This window comes from Mustela nigripes, chromosome 8, assembly GCF_022355385.1.
Source record: "Mustela nigripes isolate SB6536 chromosome 8, MUSNIG.SB6536, whole genome shotgun sequence".
Taxonomy (NCBI): Eukaryota; Metazoa; Chordata; class Mammalia; order Carnivora; family Mustelidae; genus Mustela; species Mustela nigripes.
In genome coordinates, this window is record NC_081564.1 from 83,651,729 (window position 1) to 83,676,286 (window position 24,558).

At 38.1% G+C, this 24,558-nt stretch overlaps 1 protein-coding gene across 1 annotated transcript in view; it reads left to right on the forward strand.

Moving 5' to 3' along the window:
• The window catches only part of DOK6 (docking protein 6), a 380,026-nt gene that overhangs the window by 130,746 nt on the left and 224,722 nt on the right, over positions 1–24,558 (forward strand). The window contains exon 3 of the mRNA XM_059409807.1: positions 3,893–4,007. Within this exon, the coding sequence (XP_059265790.1) occupies positions 3,893–4,007 (115 nt within the window). The remainder of the gene's footprint in view (positions 1–3,892; positions 4,008–24,558) is intronic.

Below are 24,558 nucleotides of genomic sequence, written 5' to 3' on the forward strand. Positions count from 1 at the left end.
GTTACACATGATGTAGCTTAGAAAGTATATCACTTTCATGCTCACCTGCATAAATTGCATGAATTCTTGGGCAACACATAATCTTCATTGCTTTTAGACTCTGCTAAATTCTGGCAAGATCCTTTGTTTAGCTAAAATTAATAACACTTGAGAATAATATCTCTTCTTCAAATATAACTTCAGTGTGCTATGTTAAAACAAAATTTAGCTTAAATATTATGTGAGTCACTTGTCAAACCATTTAAAAATTCAACAGTTTAACTTTATTTGAGAATATGCTTTTAGGTACTTTAAATATAATATGTGAATCAATTTTCCAAAAAAAAGAAAAAAAGAATTCTCATCTTTCTCTCCAAGGTATCAATCCTCAGAAACTGTAGGATATTGATGTCTAGTTTTTCTTTCCTGGAAAAGGAAATTAATATTTTCAGATACATAGATATATAACTATGATAGTTATATATCATAGATATATAACCTAGATACAAAAAGGGGGGCGCCTGGGTGGCTCAGTGAGTTGGGGCCTCTGCCTTCAGCTCGGGTCGTGGTCCCAGGGTCCTGGGATCGAGCCCCGCAATGGGCTCTCTGCCCGGTGGGGAGCCTGCTTCCCCCTCTCTCTCTGCTTGCTGCTCTGCCTACTTGTGATCTCTGTCTGACAAAGAAATAAATAAAATCTTAAAAAAAAAAGCATATATATTATATGCATGTGTACAAGTATTTGGATATATGCATAAATATGAAACAAACATTTTGTAGATTATTTTGCTTAAAACCACTCATCTTACGATTTTAATTTTGCATGTTAATCTTAATGAGATAATTACAAGTAAGAGAAAAGTAAATATCAAAAGAAGGCTATATTAAAATTAGCTTCTCTCTGGGGTGCCTGGGTGGCTCAGTGGTTAAGCGCCTGCCTTCCACTCAGGTCGTGATCCCAGGGTCCTGGGATCCAGCCCCATGTGAGGATCCCTGCTCAGTGGGAAGCCTGCTTCTCCCTCTCCCACTTCCCCTGCTGGTGTTCCCTCTCTCACTGTCTCTGTCTCTGTCAAATAAATAAATAAAATCTTAAAAAAATGAAATAAAATAAAATTAGCTTCTCAGTATTGAGACAGAATTGTAAATTCATTGTGACAAAGAATAAAAGGGCTCCTCTGGACAGCTTACACAGCAACCCCCAATAGTCATTATTTTATGAGGCTGAAAGTCTAGGTTTCCCTAGGTTTCTATAGTCTAAACTAAAACCACAGATTTTAGAAGGGAATGTGACAGAGAACACCAGCCTCTTTAAAAAGTAGCTACATAGTTATAATTTACAGACATTATTTTCCATGACATGGGTATAATTTTTGATCACGAATTGATCCTTTTAACTATTTTGATACTATCTTGTCCTCATCAATAATGGGGTATCATCTTCAAAAATGGAGGACTCAAATTTTAAAAATATATGAAATGTATCTATACCTTTTTTTTCCACGTAGAATACTAGTTGGCAACTGATAGTTCTTCTGGAATAGCATTTCAAGTCATGAATGGACTTAAGTCTTACCCTTCAGCAAAATTCTCCATTTGTAGTTAGAGCATGTGCCCTAAGGTGACAAACACTGATCATGCATTAAGCAAGTCAAAACTGGTACTCTTGTCAAGACAAGGGAAATACCCAGTTCCTGCCCATGCCAACCATCCTCTCTGACCTCAGGTGGGGAGCCCTGAGAAACACTTGTAAAGTCCAAAACCCAGACCTTATCTTAGGACTAAAAAATGCTTCCCCTCCCCACACACCTCATTGCCACGCCAGTAGGGGCCTCATTATGGCAATTCTTTTGACCCAACACATCATGTCTGGCTATGAAGAAAAAAATTACAAGAAAGGAGAAAAGTTAGAACCGTATAAAACGCACAATTAGAATAAGACAATGCAGAAAAAGAGTAGAAGACAAAATAAGAGCAAAGATCAAGGGCAACAAACAGAAAACGGGAACACATATGGCAGATATTAATACAGCTTTATCAACAATCACTTCGAACATCATCAGTCTAAAAAGAGATTATCAGAGTGGATCCAAAACCAAGATCCAACTATATGTTTTGAAAAAGAAACCCACTCTAAATATAAATACAAAGATTAACAATAAATGGATATTTAAAAATATACCATGCTAATATTAATCAAAAAATATAATTTGAGGGGCGCCTGGGTGGCTCAGTGGGTTCAGGCCTCTGCCTTCGGCTCAGGTCATGATCTCGGGGTCCTGGGATCGAGCCCCGTATCAGGCTCTCTGCTCCGCGGGGAGCCTGCCTCCTCTCTCTCTGCCTGCCTCACTGCCTACTTGTGATCTCTGTCAAATAAATAAAATTTTAAAAGAAAAAAAAATATATATATATAATTTGAAAATTCATTAAAAATATAACACACTAACATTAATTTTAAAAGGGGGTAGCTATTTTAATTTAGACAAAGAAGATGTCAAAGCAAGGGAGATTATTAGGGATAAAGAAAGTCATTACATATTGATACATTGGTCAATCCTACAAGAAGCCATAACAATCTTTAGTGTGTGTGTGTGTGCACCGAAAATAGCATCAAACCACTGAGTCAAAAATTGACAGAACAACAAAGAGAAATAGATGCATCCACTATCATAGGTGGAGTCTTCAGTACCCCTTCCTCACAAATGGACAGGTCCAGCAGGCAGAAAATCAGTAAGGACCCTGTTGAACGCAACAGCACCGTCAGTCAACCGAAATAGTGGACATCTATAGACAACATCAACACATTCTTCCAACTCACGTGGAACATTCAATGAAGATACACCACATTCTGGGCCACGAAACATATCTACACGAATATAAAAGAATAGAAATCGTACAATGTCTGCAATGAGACCACAATGGAATTAAACTGGAAATCAGTGATGGCAAGGTAGCTGGAAAATCCCCAAATGTGTGGAGATTAAACAGCACAGTTTTAATCAATACGTGAGTCCAAAAAGAAACCTCAAGAGAGATTTTTAAATCTTTGAACTAAGTGAAAATGAGAGCGAACCTGTCAAAATTTTTTGTCAGAAGAAATAACATTCAGCATGTTGACAAGTAGATTAAGAAAAATTCATTCGTGCAATGGTATTATTGCACTGAGTTTGCGGTCTAGTTGAGAGAGTAGACATTTGCCCATCTGTCTGGACTGTGGAGAAAAAGAAACAGTGCACAAGCTATAGCAGAGGAACTTGTTCCCGTAGACAGTTTGGAGCTAGAATAAGTAAGTTTATTAAATACTTATTAATTGTCAAATGATGGAAGAATTGCTAACCTGGGTGCATGAATCATGGATGGGCCTTGGTGAGAGAACGGGGTGAGGTCTTAGAGGGTACATACGCTTATGAACACTATGTGCATTTTTCTGGGAAGCAGGTCCATGGCTTATATTTATGACCCCAAATTTTCTAGTCACTTTTTCTGCCAGTCAACTGGTGTCCATTGCCTTGTGACTCTCATCCCACCAAAAACGTGCACAATGGATGGGAGTTAGGAGAAGAGAGATACTGAATCCAATGAGAATTTAACGAAAGAGTAATGAGAATCTTCTGGGTGCCACCCTTACTCTTATTGACAGAAGATACAATTTTCATAAAAACACAGAGTCCTTGCTTTCATGGAGGTTATTCTACATAATTTTTAGACTATTTTAAAATTCAGCAAACAAGGACCAAAACTGAGGGCGGAGGAGAAGACATACTTGCGTTCTCGCTTGTATTTGGCTACAGTTAATGGGAAGAGGGTAGAAATACTCGGTGGGAAGTGGTTTAAGAGAGGAATACCTGATCATTTTGTTTCAGCACTCCGGTACACAGCATCTCCTGTAACACTAAGTGAAAAATATTTTTCTTTCAAGGTAACGGAACTGCACAACATCAAAAATATAACCAGACTGCCTCGAGAGACAAAGAAGCACGCCGTGGCAATTATCTTTCATGATGAAACGTCAAAGACATTTGCCTGTGAGTCAGGTAAGCAATTATAGCCGGGTCTACAGCTTGTGGAAATTGAACTACTTCCGAGACAATGGCCCAGATGGATGAAGTCATACCCCCGAATAGGGAGGCTTCTTGTGATAAGACTGTGCTATGGAAGACTGTAGGGAGAAGCTCAACGTATTGATTTCTACAGATGTTTGGGGTGCTTGTTTATTATCTGTCTGTGTCTGGATTTTGCTCCCAGGTGGTCGGAGGACTCTTGAGGTTTCTATTCAAGCTTGAAGAATTAAGTAAACAGTGCCTGGGAGATATTGTTAGGGCGAGATTGTGACTTGTATTCTGGTTCCTGCCGGGTGCAGCTGTAGGCATTTGGTGGGAAAATAAGAACACCGCCATGCAGAGGTGTGGGGCAAAGCACAGCTGAAGTCCCCAGACATCCCAAAACCCAACTCTGAGCAATTTGTTGCTTTCATGGGTTCTCAGTACTACAAGGAAATACATTTCCGACTGAATTTTCGCATCCCCCTCCTAAAGCACTCTGACATCGCTGAGACGTATGGCAGCTTAGAGTATGAACCTGCAGTGTTTTTCATTTTGAAATCCCTGTGCTATGCAATGTATTAGCTGGCTTATTATAGCTTTTTAAAGATCTTGCTCAATGAAATGGTGCATTCGTTTTATAATGGATGGAAGCGAAAAGCACTAAGGGTTTGAAAGATGCGGATTTAAAATTATAGTGAAGTCTTTGGTAGAAGCCTTACTGGGTTGTTTTTTTGTTTTGTTTTGTTTTGTTTTTAAAGAAAATAAGGCTTCTGGATTTATAGTTAAAGTTTATAGGTGTAATTAATACCAGGTTCTGTTATTCTAAAACTGATAATGTCACCTTGCCTAAATGAAACTGTTCACAGCTCCTCACCTACACTTTTCTTAGTTTTGCTAAACTGAGTTGGGATTTTTCAGTGTCTTTCCTTGGAAGCCTTTCATCCCTTTTGCCATACTTCTCTTCGCTCTTCATCTGGCTTCATTTCATCATTTAAAATTGACTTTTGGCACCGCACAGAAGTCTGTTAACTGGTGATATCAATTCCGTTTCGTAATAGAACCCGTCCCAACCTTGCTGGTAGCATTTGTTAACATCCAACAGTATTTGTGCCTTCTTGTTCACTGTCTTAAAACTGTCTCACAACTTCACTTTGCTCTGAGCTCTTAGATAATGTCTCATATGAAAACTAACAACCAGAAAATTGGTTTTCCAAAAAAGATAAAAGATAATTTTCACTCTTGTTTGTGTACTTCAATTTTCACGACTGCCTTACAGTTTTGAAATTATACTGAGCCATGTGGTGGGTATGTACGCAATACTGGAGTCTGTTATTTCAGATAAGAATGATACTGAATTATGTTTCTGAAATGCAGATGCAGAGTTGTACCCCACATATCTAACACTGGAAGCTTTTTAAGATTATAAGATTTTATATATATATATATATATATTTTTTTAAGAATTTATAAACATATATTTTTATCCCCAGGGGTACAGGTCTGTGAATCACCAGGTTTACACACTTCACAGCACTCACCAAAGCACATACCCTCCCCAATGTCCATAATCCCACCCCCTTCTCCCAAACCCCCTCCCCCCAGCAACCCTCAGTTTGTTTTGTGAGATTAAGAGTCACTTATGGTTTGTCTCCCTCCCAATCCCATCTTGTTTCATTTATTCTTCTCCTACCCACTTAAGCCCCCATGTTGCATCACCACTTCGTCATATCAGGGAGATCATATGATAGTTGTCTTTCTCTGCTTGACTTATTTCGCTAAGCATGATACGCTCTACTTCCATCCATGTTGTCGCAAATGGCAAGATTTCATTTCTTTTGATGGCTGCATAGTATTCCATTGTGTATATATACCACATCTTCTTGATCCATTCATCTGTTAATGGACATCTAGGTTCTTTCCATAGTTTGGCTATTGTGGACATTGCTGCTATAAACATTCGGGTACTCGTGCCCCTTTGGATCACTACGTTTGTATCTTTAGGGTAAATACCCAATAGTGCAATTGCTGGGTCATAGGGCAGTTCTATTTTCAACATTACTGACAGAATGGGAGAAGCTATTTGCAAACGACAAATCAGATAAAGGACTAGTGTCCAGAATCTATAAAGAACTTAGCAAACTCAACACCCAAAGAACAAATAATCCAATCAAGAAATGGGCAGAGGACATGAACAGAGATTTTATATATTTATTTATTGTGGTGGTGGTGGTTTCATGGGTCATGTAAGATTTTGGAGAAACAAAGACTCCTACCCTAAAACAAAATGGCTTTAATTTCCAAGAGAAGAATTTCGAGACAGTGAAGCTGAAGCTAGACCCAAATGTAAAAATAAAAGAATATGCTTATTTGAATTCCTGGCAGAGTTTTCAATTCATTTGAATTATGACTTATTTGGATTATTTGTTTTTTAAATCACTTTTGTGTATGTAGATGTAGCAGTCTGCTTGAAGCTAGTAGTAAAAATGTTTAAGAAACAATGGCACAATTTTATTAAATTTTCTTAACTTCACGGCACATGACAATGGAAAAAAAGAAAGGACTTGAAAAACATAAACGGGGAATGAGTACTTCTTCTAGCAAATTATATTTTTTAGATTGATGTTAAGATCAATAGTCCATGTCTGCTGATAAAACGGCAGAATCATTTGGAAAAAAGACTTCCAACTGCAAAGCAGTCACAGATGTGAAAATCAAAACAGCAATACAGTTAAAGCCAAAATTAAAAGGAGCTCTCATATTTATTTCTAATGCGAATGCAGGTCAAAGTGTGTTCTCATGATAGCTAGTGAGTATGTGAATTGCCTCAATTATTTTTTTCAAGAAAACTGGCAGCTACTATTAAACAAGTATGCATCCCCTTGACTCAGTGAGTGTCTTTGGGAAAATATCCTGTAGAAACATACATACCAGCACATGAGGTCATAGGTTTAAGCAAATTGTGTGTAATGACAACAAAATTGGGAACAAATGAATGGCTATCAAGAAAATACTTGAACAAATTATGGTGCATTTTATCACGAAATATTATGCAATCCCTAGAAAGAATTCTAATTAAGCCAATTAACTGGAAGACATTTCTATGAATTTTAGTACTTCAAGCAAAACAAACCGACAGAGAACCGACAAATCACATTTGTAAAAGAAACGACGAGAGACCTAGCACGTGTTTTACCAAGAGTTACCTGGGGTAAGAGGGAATAAGAAGGAGGTGGGTGGAAAAGGAAGCTGGGGAAAAAATGCAATAGTGAAAAGGGAAAAGAAAAGAAAATGAACAGAAGAAAATACCCAGCATATAAACTGTCCCACTTACATGAAATTATGTGTATGTGATTGTGTGAATGAATATATCCAGTTTTTTAAAGCCAGTCAGTCATCAGAGAAATGCAAATTAAAACCACAGTATATCACTATGCACATATCAGAATGGCTAAAATTTTTTAAAAAGTAAGACCACCCAATTCTTGTGAGGTGTCAGAGAAACTAGATCCCTCTTGTGCTGCTGACTGAAACTTAAAATGATACAGACACTCTGGAAAGTGGTTAGCAGCCTCTTATAAAATTAAACATGTCATTATTACACAATCCAGCAATTGCATTCTTGGATATTTAGCTCAGAAAAAATGGAAATTTATATTCATACATACGCATACACACATACAAAAAGTACTCATAATAGCTTTTGCTCACAATAGACCCAAACTGGAAAGAACCCAGATGTCTTTTAATAAACTCTGGTATACTCACATACCATGAAATTGTCCTCAGCCATAAAAAGGAACAAATTATTGATAAAAGCAGCAGCCTGGATGAATCTTGACTGAATTATGTCAAGGGGGAAAAAGCCAATCCAGTATGGAATTTCCTCAAAAATTAAAAATAGAGCTACCCTATGACCCTGCAGTTGCACTACTGAGTATTTACCCCAAAGATACTGATGTAGGGAAAAGAAGGATCATACATACCCCAGTGTTCATAGCAGCAATGTCCACAATTGCCAAACTGTGAAAAGAGCCAAGATGCCCTTTAACAGATGAATGGATAAGAAGATATGGTCCATATATACAGTGGAATATTACACAGCCATCAGAAAGGATGAATACCCAGCTTTTGTATCAACATGCACAGGACTGGAGGAGATTATGCTGAGTGAAATAAGCAGAGAGAGTCAATCATCATATTGTTTCACTTATTTGTGGGCATAAAGAAAAACATGGAGGACATTGGGAGATTGCGAAGAGAAGGGAGTTGGGGGAAATTGGAGGGGGAGACAAACTATGAGACACTGTGGACTCTGAGAAACAAACTGAGGGGTTTGTTTGACGTGGGGGGTTGGGTGAGCCTGGTGGTGGGTGTTAAGGAAGGCACATACTGCATGGAGCACTGGGTGTGGTGCATAAGCAATGAATCTTGGAACCCTGAAAAAATTAAATTAAATTTTTTAAAAAGCCAATCCCAAAAGATGTATTTTGTGATTCCACTTACGTAACATCCGTGAAATGATAAATTTTAGAGATGAAGGACATCTTAGCTGACAATTTAGCTGTCAGAGGTGCTGAATGGGATTGGGGGTTTGGAGTCCCAGGGGGATATATGGTCATAAAAGTTATATGAACTTATATTGGCACTGAACAGTTAACTTGATTGTAATGGTGCATAAACAAACTTATGCAGGTGACAACTTGTATAGAAGTCATACATACAAGTAAGTACAAGTAAAACTGTGGAAATTGGAATAAGATCAGTACCCTATCAATGTCAGTATCTTGGTTATGATATTATACTATCATTTTGCAAAATATCACCTTTGGGGGGAAGTGGGCAAAGTTTAGACAGAATTTCTCTGTAATATTTCTTACTACTGCATGTGAATATACAATTATCTCAGAAAACTTTGCAGTAAAAAATACATCTAGACTATCTTGAAGGCCATCTGTAATATGTATTTTTTAAGTTAAAAGACAGGGTAGGGAGGGACTTGCAGGAAGAAAAAAGTGTTTGGCTTATTCTAATATGATAAACAGAAACTGACATCAGTTAAGGACAATGAAAATAATCCTAGATGTGTGCCTTTGTAGCTTGTGTATGTTTTATGAGCACAAAGACACATGGGCAAGGGTATACATACATGTGCTTCTTCTAACACAGAGTCCTTGTGTGAGCTCCTCTCCAGCCTGCTATGCTACCTGCACACACATATCTCCCAACCACTTCCCCACTGGCTTCCGTTTGGCCCCATATGTCATGCCTCTTCGTGCCTCTGCCCTCCACACACAGAACCCTGACCTCAGACCTCACATACCCTGTTCACAATCTCTGTCAGATTTAAGCTCAGTGAAGACGTGACCATATTTTCTTTCTCACCTCAGAAAGCCAGCAAACACAAATTTTGGCCTCAAAATTTATGGAATTAATGAAATAATAAATGAGTAAAAATTTGTATTTAAGTTTTGTTATAATGATATATTTATCATTCAGCTTTTCCTAGGAGATCGTTTTTCGAAAAATTAGTTTTAGAGGCTAATTGGGCAGCATGGGGAAAATTGTTTAAATTGCCAAGTAACAGATTGTTGTGTGTTTGTGATGGTGTGTGGGGGAGTAAGTGATCATTATGCTGTGTGTGTGTGTGTGTGTGTGTGTGTGTGTGTGTGTATGCATTTCCATGGCCTGCCAGGTCTGCTGCAATAACTCTCTGAGTAGGATATTGTGGAACACAAATAAGAATTTCTGGAGTTTGTCTCTTACTTGAAAAGAGACCCATTGGTCCTCTTTTTGAATATGTTCCAATCTCAAGTCAATGCCTAGAAAATGAAGGAGCAGATGGCTTAGATGTTGGAAACCTAGAATCTGCCTAATAGATTCTGCTTACCTTCATTAAGGAAAAGAGAAAAAAGGAAAAAGAGCTCAACTATGTCAGTCTAGCAATACCTTAGAAATACCTTAGAAATACTCCAGACAACCACAATAAAGTGAACATTGTAATAAAGTGAGTCAAATGAATTTTGTAGGTTCCCAGTGTAAATAAAAGTTATGTTTATACTACCTGTAATCTATTAAATGTTCAATGGCATTATGATTTTTAAAAATGTACATATTTTAATTTAAAAATAGTTCATTGGTAAAAAATACCAACCATCATCGAACTTTCAGGGAGTCATAATCTTTCTGTGGATGGAGCATCTAGCCTCGGTGTGGACTGATTAGGGTGGTAATTGATGAAGGTTGGAGTGCCTGTGGCAGTTTCTTGAAAGAAGATGATGAAGTTGGCCACGTCAATTGACTCTTCATTTCACAAACAAATTCTCTGCATCATGCAATGCTGTTTGATAGCATTTTACCCACAGTAGAACTTCTTTCAAAACTGGGCTCAATTCCCTCCAAACCTGGCTCTGCTTTATCACTACGTTTATGGGGAGTTTTCTAAATCCTTTGCTGTTATTTCAACAATCTCCACGGCTTCTTCAGCAGTAGATTCCGTATCAGTAAACCACTTTCTTTGCTCATCCGTAAGAAGTCAGTCCTTACCCATTAAACGTTTACCGAGATTGTAGCAATCTATTCACATCTTCAGGCTCCACTTCTGATTCTACTTCTCTTGCTATTTCTGCCACATCTGCAGGTTATCCATGAAGGTTGGAATCAACTTCTTCCAAACTCCTGTTTTTTTGATACTTGGACCTCTTCCCATGAATTATGCATGTTCTTACTGACATCCAGAATGGTAGATTCTTTCCAGATTTTCAGTTGACCTTGCCCAGATCCATCAAAGGAGCCACTACCTATGGCAGCTGTAACCAAAATGATTCCTTGATCCATGAGCTGCAGAATGGACATTGTGGTAGAAAGCATGAAAACAACAACGATCTCACTGTACATCTCAGTCACAGCTCTTGAGTGACTGGGTGCATTGTCAATAGCGGTAATACTTTGGGGGCGCCTGGGTGGCTCAGTGGGTTAAGCCGCTGCCTTCGGCTCAGGTCATGATCTCAGAGTCCTGGGATCGAGTCCCACATCGGGCTCTCTGCTGAGCAGAGAGCCTGCTTCCCTCTCTCTCTCTGCCTGCCTCTCCATCTACTTGTGATTTCTCTCTGTCAAATAAATAAATAAAATCTTTAAAAAAAATAGCGGTAATACTTTGAAAGAAATCCTATTTTCTGAGCAGTAGGTCTTAAAAATGGGCTTAAAAATATTCAGTAAGCCATGTTGTACACAGATGTGTCATCACCCAGGCTTTGTTGTTCCAATTACAGAAGTTGGGCGCAATAGATTTAGCATAATTCTTAAGGACCCTAGGACTTTCAGAATGACCACTGAGCACTGGCTTCAACTTAAAGTCACTGGCTACATTACCTCCTAACAAGTCTGTCCCTTGGATTTTTAAAGCCAAGCATTAACTTCTCCTCTCTAGCTATGGAAGTGCTAGATGACATCTTCTTCCAGTATAAGGCTATTTCTATCTATACTGAAAGTCTGTTGTTTAATTTAGCCACCTTCATGGAATAGCTTAAGTGGATCTTCTTTTTCTCCTTTCTCCTTTGCAGTCACATATTGGCTGACTGCCACAGGAAGCCTAGCTTCTGCCTGTCAGCTTTCGACATACCTTCCTCACTAAGTTTAATCATTTCTATCTTTTGCTTTAAAACGAGAGATAGGTGACTCTTGCTTTCACTTGAACGTGAGAGGCCATTAATTAATGGGCCTTATTTCAATATTGTTGTTTCTCAGGGAATAGGGAGGCCAGAGGAGAGGGAGAGAGGGGAACAGCCAGTCAGTGGAGCAGTCAGAACTCGCACCATGTATCAGTTAAGTTCGCCATCTTGTGTGGGCAGTTTGTGCCATCCACAAACCCAATAATACTGTCAAAGATCATGATCAGGGATCACCATAACAAACATAATAATAACAAAAAAGTTTGAAATACTGCCAGAATTACCAAAATGTGATACTGGACACAAAGTGGGCCAATGCTCTTGAGAAAACGTTGTCAATAGACTTGTTTGATGCAGGGTGGCCAACGAGCCTTCAGTTTGTGAAAAACTCAACATTGGCTCAGCACAATAAATTGAAGCATATTAGAATGTGGTATACCTTTATATGAAACCTCACCTCCAAATAATTTAGACTTACCTCCAAATAATTTAAGGCAACTTGTATTTAAAGTCTGAACAAGCTGCTTAATTTCCAAAATAATTATTTGAAGCATTGAATTTATTCCATAATACAATGAAGTTATTTTTATTGTTTCTTCCATACAAAATATGTATTAGAATATTCAGGACTTGAATAAATTCCCCCCTATTAAAAATGAAAAATATTTGAGTAAATCCCAAATCCCAATATGTGCATATATTTATAATTAAATTTTAAAAAATTTTGTGTATTACTTTGTACCCAAAATACCTGGTCATCAATTTGTATACATACTGTATTTCCCAAAATCAATATCCTTATTTCTAAGAGATCATTACTTCCTAAAATAACATCTTTTACCCATAACCTTTTGTATTAATCAATAAAATATATTAGTGTCTTCATTATTATTGCTGATTATTTTAAGAAAGCATTTTTTAGAGGATTTTCTATATATTTTTTGCTTCTCTTCCTTCAAATGATCTTTCCTCCCCAAAATAAGGTCAAAAGATACACAGTCAAAAATCATTCTTTAATTCAAAATGAAAGGTAATAGCAATGATTGAAGTCTTTATTTTGATTAACACTTTTATTAGATAGGCAATTAAAAAACCTGTTTTGGCTCTCACCTCTGGCACACAACCTATAAACATAAATGAACTTATGCTTCTGTGTTACAGATTTAGACACTAGACAAAGAGACTGTTCTTGGAGTTAGGTGAATAGAACCCACTATAAAGTCCAATCATTATTCATGAATATTATGATGAAGAAAAAGTGTGTGTATGATTTCACCAAGTGTTTTTTATTTGATTTTTAAAAAACATTTCTATTTTCCAATTAGAAAATCCTTTTGTATTACATGAATTATTTAATGTTTGAAGATTTGAACTTATGTTTTAAAATGAAGGAAAAGTCCCTCATATAAAGGTTTTTTTTTTTAAAGATTTGTTTATTTATTAGAAAGAGAGAGAGCGTGAGCGTGTGCATGCGCACAAGCAGGAAAAGGGCAGAGGAAAAGGGAGAAGCCAGGGCTTCAAAAAAGGGCTCGATCTCAGGACCCAGGGATCACAACCTGAGCCAAAGGCAGACACTTAACCGACTAAGCCACCCAGGTGCCCCTAAAGGGGCACCTCAAATAAGAGAGGTACTCACCTCAATTGTTCAACTTTTCTCACATTTGTGGTAATAAAGCTAATTTAGTAGAAGTAAGCCAGCAAAACAACTGGCATATTTGATAATTGTTCAGCCATATAGTCAAATATGACTTTAAATTGTTGGAAGTTTGATTTATAGAACCCAAAGTAACAGAAGATGTATATCCATACAAAGGACAAAATCAGATTTATCGCATTTAAGAAGTAAAATTCGTGTGTGACGTTAAAAAATTATTCACTACTGCTGCTCAGAGTTACATGGTCTGTGGATAAACATAATACTTCAGTTTCAAGTGATGTCAGCCTAGCACTTTTTATGAGCAGTCCATTTACTTTGGGGATAATGGGAGACATTTCTGTTTACTGATTGTTTAATACAAAGGACAACTTGAATGAAGTTGGAACAACTTCTATTTCTAGCTGACTCAGTCACTGTGGAATAGAATGGCTGGCTTATAACCATCTGGTTCTTAGCTCTCCTGCTAAGAGATTTGGAAGAAATCATTTAAAAGAACAGCATCTAGTGGCCTTGTGTGATCTGAAATGTGTTGGGATTTTGAAGCTATTTCTTTAGAGAAAGTGACGTGCTGTGTAGCACTGACAGTGTAATGAAACTAAATTTTTAATGTTCTTTGTAGACTCACATTGAATATAAATACCAAACCTTAAGTTGCACACTGTCATAAAAAGACTCAATTAATCTGGTAAAATTTGGGCATGGTTTTATAAAATTGGCATGTTAAACAAATAGGAGACAGAAATGATTTGAGTGGCATTTTATGACTTCGTCCCCTTGCACTGTCCAGATGCTAATGTATAATACAGGTGACTGAAATGATCTGTGGATTTAATGGAGAACAGTCCCTACCTGGGCACCAGAATTATGGCTGAGCCGTTTACCACTCACGATGAATGTGGCCAGTGCACCAAACTGGAAAGAGGTTCTCTGATTTGGGGCCTTGGAAACAACGAGGAATTGATTCACTGTAAAAAAAAAAAAAAAAAAAAAAATGAATAAGCTCAAGTGCAATTAATTTGAGGGTTGACCATTAAATGTAACACATCTAATACTCATGGATCCTGATTTAATCACTCACTAAAGACAGAAAAGCTCTGGAAATTAATGTCTGGAGAATAAAATCTATACAAGTCCTGGGGGATCTCTTTAGGCCCCAGTTCCAGTGGTTTGCTGTCTCAGCTTGACCCTGTCCTCCTTTGGATCCCTGCCTTTGAACTTCGTGAGCAGTGAAAGGAGCTACAGCTTATCGGCCCCACTCCGCCCTCCCGCCTAACACGCTGCCCGCTGCCCGCTGCCGCCGTGTGATTCTTTGCCCATCATTTTACACAATGAAGCACTTGAAAACTCTCGTGCCCCTTCTTTGAGCCACGAATGTTTTCCCCAAAAAGTCAATGAAATTCCAGAAAGTACCTTAGAACTGGCTACTATCTGCAAGAATTTACCAAATACTTTTCAAGTTTTATGAACCATTAACAGAGAGCGTCAGCTGGGAAATAGATAGGGAGGTGCCATTGAATCCGCTATCCTGTACATTAAGGAAATGTTACTCTTGCTTTGTTTTCAGGATTTACATAAAGAATATTACCTTTGATGTGTCACTCTAAAATTGTACCATATGCCACTCTGTTATACAGAACTGTTCTTTTCTCAGAAATCAAACCATCTATATAATTGGGTGCCAGACTTTTTGAAATCTTTGAAGCAGAAAAACGATTGGAATATTTTTATGTGGAAAAAAACCCACTTTTAATTTGAATTAGGATTTTAAAATTGAGTATGTTCTTAAAGTGACAAATCACTCAAAAACTAACAAAAATATGTAAGATTTTTCTATTTAAGCTTTCTAGAATTATTTTAAATGATTAATATTCAATAGTGCCTTAGGTCTCAAGGCTGAATTTTTTCTTTTTAACCAATCTTGTCCCTTATATAGCCATGTATTTGTAAAAGATTCACTACACACAGATTAGGGAGAGGTATTAATACAAAAACCAGGGTAATCTAATAAAAAGAGCTTGTGCTCTTTTTATTAAGATATGTTCCGGTTCCAACTCTTTTTACTTTACTTGGAAATAGGGTGTTTGCAGACGTGGTCATGTCAAGATGAGGCCATAGTTTAGCAGAGTTGGCTTTACATCCAATGACTGGTGTTTTTATCAGAGAAAAGTGGGTGAGGTTCGGCTGTGGAGATACAGAGGAAACAGAGGGAAGCGCGCCAGGTGAAGATGAAGGCAGAGATGGAAAGAAGCAGCCAAAAGTAGGGAATGCCAGGGGTTGCCAACAGGACAGGAAACGGGGGACGGGCATGGCCCTGCTCTCCCTCACAGCCTCCGGAAGAAACCAGCTCGGCTGGCAGCTTGATGCCCAGCCTATCCAACTGTTGAGAATAAATTGCTGTTGTTTTAAACCACCAAGTGTGTGATAATTCATGATGCCAGTCCCAGTACTAGCACGTGACTCTTTCAAATCAGGCTTTAAAAAAAAATATGTCACTTGTGGAGGGTTTTGAATGAGTTTCAACAGGTAGGTGGAGAGAAGAAGGCATTACGTATATAAATGCCAGCAAGAAATGAAACTCCTCCATGTTTTTAAAGTAGTTTTGGGAGCAGAGGAAGACAAGTGGAAATAGCTGAGAAGGGTTTCTGAGTTCGGACTTTGTTTTGAACATAAATGGGGCAAATTAAAGTTCTTTCTTTTTAAACTACAAATTATGTTTTTCTTTCCAATTATCAAAGTGGTATAAGCTCTCTATCTGAAAAACAAAGCTGACTTTGTGTATTGAAAATGCTTAGAAATAAGTACCAAGTAAAATATAACACATTTAAATGCATAGCTCAGCTGATAAGAAAGAAAAGAGATGCTACAAAAAGCTAAAATGAAGAGAAAGCTTCCAAGAGGAGCAAATTGGACTGGAAGCCTTTGTTCATCTTGTAATGAACATGGAACATGCAAGCATCTTCACAGCTGTGAATGCGGGGCAAGAGACAATGCCTTGGCTTCCACAAGTTGGGGAAACACAGTTGAAAGCTTTCTATGAGAAGTGATTAAGAAAACAACATTCAAATGCCAGCAAAGAAAAATGACGAGACTCCCTCTTCTAAACGAGGCCCCTATGAACACGTCAGTCCACACCTGACATGGCCGCCATTTTTGTGCCATTCCGCTGCCTTCATGATCCTGGACATCACCAGTCCAGGAATTTACCAAAAAGACCCAGAACTGGTAATTTTCCTTCAACACCACGTGTCTCTGAGGATTCCCACGGGCAACCTCTAAGATAGGGATATAGCAGCAAAGAAGACTAAAACCATAAGCAAACAAGCGCCACGGGTACAAATTGGAAATTAGATAAATTTATGTATAGAAATGATCACTGCAATGCCATTTATAAAACAGGAAAAATCATGAACTAATTGTTCATCAGTTTGTTGTTCATTTAAAAAAAATAATTTGCAGCAATTAAAACTAATGATGTAAATTTGTGTTCATTGACTTAAGATACATATTTATATACTTATGTCATATTTATATTTATTTCTATTATGTGAAAAAGCCAGTGCACAAAATGTACCATAGAGTGAGCCCAGTATTTTTAACATGTGTGTAAACACACACACACATACACAAATACACATATATGCACATATACATACATATATATGTGAAAAAGCATATAGTACTGAAAATCACATCAATGACTTTGACTTGGTAAGGGACTATCAGAGATGTTCCTTTTATATCTCTTTACTCTAGAAGTTGTCTAATTGACAACTTTGATTTTAAAAGCATTGATTTTATTATTTTATGTATTATTAAAATATCATACATAGATAATATAAATAGTAGTATTACAACCACCTGTGAACTTGTCAAGAACTTAGAAATAAATGAATCAAATGCAGTATAAATATGGATGTGTGCTTTTGTTACAATTATATAATCCCTAAGATTTTATTATGATTTGCCTGTTTTATTTACTAACCATTTGTGATTTATACTTTTGTCATATTTATATTTATTTCTAGAAATCTTAGTTTATTATTTTTACAGACAGCTATTAGGATGAGGGGCCCGGGGCGGCTCAATTGGTTAAGCATCCAGCTCTTGATTTTGGCTCAGGTCATGACCTCAGAATCCCAAGATCTAGGCCTGTGTTGGGCTCCCCAGTCAAGGCAATTCTGCTTGAGATACGCTTCCTCTCCCTCTCCCTCCTTCTCCTCTCTCCACTCGTTCTCTCTCTCTCTCTCTCTAATAAATAAATTAAAAAAAGAAAAACAATTTCCAGGACAAACTGTATTGATACATTTCCTACAAAGTCTTGGTCAAGAGCATACTCGAGCCACACTGAGTTCAGATCTTCCCAGGGCTCTGATTCCTCCTTGGTAAATGGGACCAAAGGCAATTTCTCATCATGGTTTTGAAATAAAGATTTAATACCAAGAGAACAATGCTTGGAACATATTAATCATTGGGCAAATGAGAGTTAATATCGTCACTTTTATATTTTAAGAATCAATCCCAAATGGGCATATTGAAGCATTATCTTAAACTCTTAAATTCAGTTTTCTGTAACACATAGGATTTTTCACAATCTGAACCAGGTCTGTGAATTTCTTGTACTTTCCTAGACAGAGTTTGGTATCAGGGTATTGCCAGTGTTCATAAAAAGAATGTCTTCTTTTTCAGTGTTTGTGCTTTTAAATTTTAGAGCAATTTAAATAACAAATGAAATATTACATTCCTGTTGGTTTTTTAAACCTTCGTAGTTTAGGACATCTTTGAGGAGTACTTTGTTTACGAATTTCATGGCCACTCAGGCTTTCTGTATCTATCTGAATGCTTTCTGGTAATTTGATTTTCCTGGAGTACAGTCCCTTCTATCCTGATTCTCAGATTTCTTTGTGGCTGACCAGGCAAGACCACAGCCTGTGACGTCAAGTGCCTGGGTTCACATGCTACCTCCCTACTTTCTAGGGATGTGTTGGGGAGAAAGTGTTTTCCGCCCATAAACTTTGGCCTTGACATTTTTGAAAGCATAATTACAGAAAGTACTAAAGTTCTTCTCCTTTTTTTTTTTTTTTAAGAAAGTACTGAAGTTCTTAATCACCTAGTAGGGTGACTAGAACTCAGTGAGTGCTTGTCAGTATCCACTACTGCTATATAATCTATTATTCTTACTTGCTTTCATTTGTATACGCGTCTCTTCTCCTTAGTAACATTGTGGACTTGTGTGTTCTTCACTTTTCTTTTTATCTGGAGTGTTTAGGCCTGTATGTAGTTTCCTGTCGTGTTTGGACAGGTGAATGATGTTGTTTCCTGTCGTGTTTGGACAGGTGAATGAGAGGAAGCAAGAGGGAGAGTCAAGGAAGTGGACTTATGTGCCCAGGAGTTGTAGTGGTTGACAGCAGAGATTAAGCTGGATACAGAAGGGATTGAGGGTATCCAAGAGGTGATCGAGTTGGAAAACATGGTGGGCGCAACAGTGGGCTGGTGGTCTTGATAGAGTTCAAACAGTATTGGAACTGAGATACTCAACCGGAGTAAATTGGAAACATAAGGGTGCTGGTCAGAGGTTGAAATGTGTGAGAATGGTTTCAGTGATGGATGTGAACTTTGATTATTTGGAAATTTTCCTTATGGGAAATAGTCAATTCTTCAGTAATAAAAGATGATACCTTGCACATACTACGTAAGCTATAGCCAGCCACGTATTTTGAAGGAGAGGGTGGCCTTAAAATATATTTAAAATAATATAATTAAAAGTTATTCTTCGTGAGCTGGCTTCTTGGGAGGATTTCATTTTTATAGAGAAATATATGTATCTAATTTTATGACTTAGAAATACTCAAAATACAGTAACAGATTTTGTGCTAATCTCCCTTTTTGAATCTTTCCATTGCAACAGATTTAGATGTCAGAAACATGTTACCCTCACACCTGCCCCTGAAAAGATCACATAGAAAATCTCATTTAATTTTTTAGATGAGTACTATTTATTATATTTTCCAGGCACATGCCTTCTTATTAGCTTATACACCCACACCTTATTTTTATGACTTTCTCCAGCTCTGTAGGGGAGAAAACAGAGACTAGAGAATTATATTTAAGTCTACAGTTTGATAACCTTTGTCTCTTGTGAATTCGAGCTTTGTATTATGGAAGCATATCACATTGACATCTGCAGGATTTGTTTTGATAACTATAATTTCTTGGACACAATATATCACAAAGCTGCCTCTTAACGTCTGCAGCCAAAAGCATTTTTCTTTAATGTGTCACTAAAACCGTTATGAAATAAGCAACAGGATTTTGTGTTTAAGGACCCTGTTGCCATTTGCTTCGAGCTGTATTTTCCTGTCTTTAAATGTACTACTTCTAACAACATAGCTGTGGTTCACTAAACTGTACTGAGTTTGTTTATAAATAGCGAGGCAGATGTCAGCCGTAAATTAGATTTAATGCAGGTCACCAAGGCCCCCTTAGATAAGGAGCTTGCAAGCACTGAGTGGAAATTGCAGAATGACACAAAGAAAATTGAGATTCAGAGATTCGAACAACTGGTAGGTACAATAATTATTATTGTTTAAGGGATACAAATGTAAAAACTAAAAAAAAATAAAAAATTATTAACCTTGAGGCCAGTTCCCACTTAGGAATTTCAGGAAGGTAGGCATTTATAGGAGTCTTTCTGACTGGGAAAAGAAAACAGTAATCACCCTTGTCCACTCCTGCATCAGATGAAAGTGGAATGGACCCATAAGAGCTAGAACTGCCCTTCCCCTATGCCCACAGTTCTTTGTTCGTACACCCAGATCATTATTATGGATTCTCCATGTGCTGTATTCAGGGAAGGGCTTCCATGTACAGAGAAGGTGATAAAATCTACCTAACGCATAACTGGGAAAGTAAAATTCAACTTAGGTCTAAATAATTTATTGAACATCTGTGTTGCCTAGGCGATGTTGACTCAATGTGTATAATCATATTCCCAAGAAAAGTTCTTCATCTTCTAAGAAAGTAAAGCAGTGTGGGCCAGTGGAAACAAATGGATCCAAAATTCAGCTGATTATTAGCTCTGTAACTGGGCAAGATACTGACTCCCTGTAAGTGATGGCTGCTGACAGCTACCAGATACTGGTGTGCTTCTGACACTGTGCTATCAACTCAGATCTCATATTCTCAAAAAACTCTTAGAAGAGTCATTATTCCCATTGTAGGAGCGAAGGAAATGAAGGTGCAGAGAGCTGTTGCCCATCACTGGTTAAGAGCTAGAGCCAGATGGGAACCCAGAAGCTCTCCTCCTGCCTACTGTACTATCTGTATTTTGGTCTCCCTGGTCTCACTGTTTTCCTCTGCCAAAGGGAATAATTTACAGCACCACTGACAAGTAGACGCGGTGGGTACTCTGGCACAGAGTAACCCCCTCCTGAATGCTAACTACCATGATTTTGGCCTTAGATAGCTACCTCTTCTACCAATTGGGTTTTTTAAAAAGCCTTATTTAAGTTTATTTGAGAGAAAGAGAGAGAGAGAGAATACGTGGGATCATGGAGGAGGGGCAGAGGGAGAAGGCGAGCAGGGAGCCTGATGCGGGACTCCATCCCAGGACCTGGGATCATGACCTGAGCCAAAGGCAGACTTAACCGACTGAGCCACCCAGGCACCCCCCCATTTATCAATTCTTGATGTAGGTAAGGAATGATGCCTCTTCATGACTTTGGAAGTTCTCATGTTGCATTCGTCGGAAACAGTTCAGAAATGTATTTGTTTTATTTATGGGAAAATTCTCTCCCCCTTTCCTGAACCTACCTTCCTGAAAGAAATTAACTTAAAGACATTTATCACCACCATCACCACCATCAATCACAGTCATCGTCTCATGGTACCCAGAGATTTAGTAAATCATCATAATTTTAACTTCTGTTTCCTATTAGTTGAGAAAGGCAACTGTCTCCTACAATTTTTTTTTTTAAATATAGCAAGCTTTTGTAGCCACTTTTATATCAAATACTAGCAGCAAAGAAACAAAAACTTTGAAGTTTTGGGCCTTTGTAATCTAAAATCAGATAGAAATCAAGCGCTTTTCTGCAATCAGAGAAAATGTCAAAATAATCATAATCCATTTTGCAAAAAGTTGTTTGGGGTCACTTTTCATGAATACGAGATCTGTCCCTTTAATCACTGGACCATCCTGTTAGGTTTCTGAACCGCAGGCAATTAACCGAACAAAAGCTTAGCTGGGGATGAGTTTCATGAAAGAAGTACTCTCTGATTCCTTTTAGGGGCTATATTTTCAATTTAATTAACTGATTCCTACCCGTGTATTTTTCCCCTTGATAAATGCCATTTTATTTGCCATTCAGTTGATAAGGATCCTGGCTTCAGAATCACTTTATCATATATGCTAGAAGCCAACTCCTTCCCAACTTGGATATAGAAAATACTGTTTTGTGCATTCTTTTACTTTATCCTGCACAGATTGTACCTAGTCTTATTAAATACGGATTTTTATCCCATCTGCTTTTCTGAACATTGTGAAGATCAATGTTATTTAAATTTCCTATACTTAAAAATTTTTATTCATTAAGTGCTGCTTTTAAAATCATTATTAAAATCTATTGAAGGCTGGGGTAGATTTTAGAACAACTTGACTAGGCATTTCTAGAGAGTATCTGAAAACTAGTGTTCTTCAATTTTTTCTAGCATTTTCTGTGTCCTTATCCTATTGGTAAATGGCCCAAATGCCATTGAAAGGGCTATAAAGCAGTGCACGAGGTGACCTAAGAAGGCAATAAACTCTTTATTAGTGTCAAGACCAAATGAGAATTCACTTTAAGGTCACAAGTTGGAGTTGTTTTATTACATTTTTCATGAGTCAAAATCCTAAGAGGAGCATATTTTATGGCCAGAGAGTAAGTTTGTTTTATAATTTGTCAGGAAAATAAAATTCATGGCTTGATCCCGTTCTTAGGTAACGCACCTTGGAAGGGTAACTCACCTTAAATTGCTTTGGTTGATACTTCTGCTTTTAACAGTAAATTTCTAGTAGCACATGTTCAGAGTGAGGGCCTATCTGTACCCCGCCAACCCTGCAGCCAGATTCGTAATATCCATTATATATAATAATATTTATCCATTAGGTATAAAGCCAAAGGGACTTGCCGCATGTGTAGTTCAAAGCCTGCAGATAGGAAAAAATGTCCAAGACTTCTAAAGCATTTTTTTTTAATCGAGCATCTTACTTGCTTCAGAAGAGATGCAAATCAGTTAACTACGTTAACAGCATTCTTAGCATTTACTGTATGCTTTCTTTGGACAGGCCCAGGACCCAGTGTTCACATACACTATTGAAACACGATGAGAAAATGTTCATAGACTCAGCCTCAGTTATTTTGAAACCTGTTTAATTTTTGTTTCAAAACTTTAATTAATAACTGTTTTCTCTCTGAAAAGGAAGTCACTGAAAGGGCAGTGATAAAGCCGTGTTCTCACGGGCAGAGCAAAGTGACTTCTGAGATGCAGAGCAGGAAGGCGCGGTACCGTGCCTGCGTTCCTGGCTGAAGTGAAGACCAGCCCGAGGATTCACGGCGAGATGCCTCGGACACACTTGACTCGAGACGATAGCGGATTCCACTGCTCACTTCTGAGTGGAAAGACACACTGGTGGCCTTTCCCTCTCCCCTTAACACTCCCCCTCAGCCCATCCGCATTCACCTCTGTTGACAGTCATTGCCTGAGGAAAGAATATAGCCACTCTTTGCATTTCCTCCTTTCTTTATTCATTCATTTTTTTTAAACTGTTCCATGTTAACCGTGTAAAGGCTTGGTGCGAGCCAAGGATACCGCTGTGGACAGCAGAGGAAAATCCGCAAAAAATTTAGCCTCTAGTGGGAGGAAACTCAAAATAAGCCCACCAAATAAAATGTTTAATAACCTGGTGAAAAGTGCTACCAAGAAATGAACAGGAAGCAGGAAAATTGTCCTTAACCAAAGAAAAAGGAAACTTGCTCGTATTTCACGGCCGGAGGCAGTTTTACAAGTCAGGCTTTATCCTTCCATGGAGACTGGGAGGTGGGGCGTTATCTTTTTCCATGGCCACAAGTCAACGTGGTGGCCCCCAGGTTATTTGGGGGAGTAGGTATCATGCTTGGTCACCTCACAACTCCTCAGACTGGGGCGGCCAGATGGGCAGGCCCTGGGGGGCGTCATGATCTGGTTCCTGTTTCGGCAACAGAGAAAAACAGGGCCCAATGAGCAAAACAGGAGACAGAGAAGGAGAGAGACAAACCGAAATAAAACCAGGGAGAGAGCTGCGGGCAGACGAGGGGCAGAGCCTCAGCGGCCAGCAGCCCAACGGCTGCAGATGGATCCAGGTCTGATGACCGCCCGGACGGGCAAAGAGGCGCAGAAAAATGTCTACAGACACAGCTAAAACAGAAATTGGAGCAGTAGGCAGGGTGCTTACTCCCTAGTGCTCCCTGGCCAAGAAGATCCTCTTGAGATGCTGTGTAAATAATTACGCTTCCTAAACTCCTCCGTGGTCTTCAAGCACAAATATGGTGGGTGCCCCATTAATCATGTATGAGGATAAAGGGACTTAGCAAAAGCAGCAATCTTGGCAACTTAATGGAATTTATCCTTGGGACAGCACTCTTCGGCGTAATTATCCACAACGTTCATTTGTATGCAAACCATATAGAGCTGTCGCCTCTAAACTGCATAAAATAGAAAAATTTAAGATGACCACTTTTGCCCCTTAAAAGAACCTCATACATAATGTACCCCTCCAAAAAGCTGTTTCCTGAAATGATTCCTGTAGGTTCAATTTTTAACTCTCATTGCTTTATAAATAATACTTAAAGAAATTTATTTTCATTAGTGTTTCCCCAAAGTGTCTTCTGTAGACCATTAATTTTTTTTGCAAGGTTAATATTAACCTTGGAAGGTTAATAATTAAATGATGAGAGGATGGTTGAGTGATCCAACGTCTGAGGAATGCTGGACTCAAGAGAGCCGAGCAATTTTATTTACTGTAGAACTCCTCAGTGCATTTAATAGGTTATGGTAAGCTGTGCTTCTCCAAGACAGGGTTATGGAATGAAACTTTCTCAAACATATTTTTGACTCTGGCTCCCTTTTATGTTTAAGACTCTGTCTCTGTCTTGGAGTTCTAGAGACATACAGAAACAATTACTGCATTTGTTGGTTTGAGAGCATC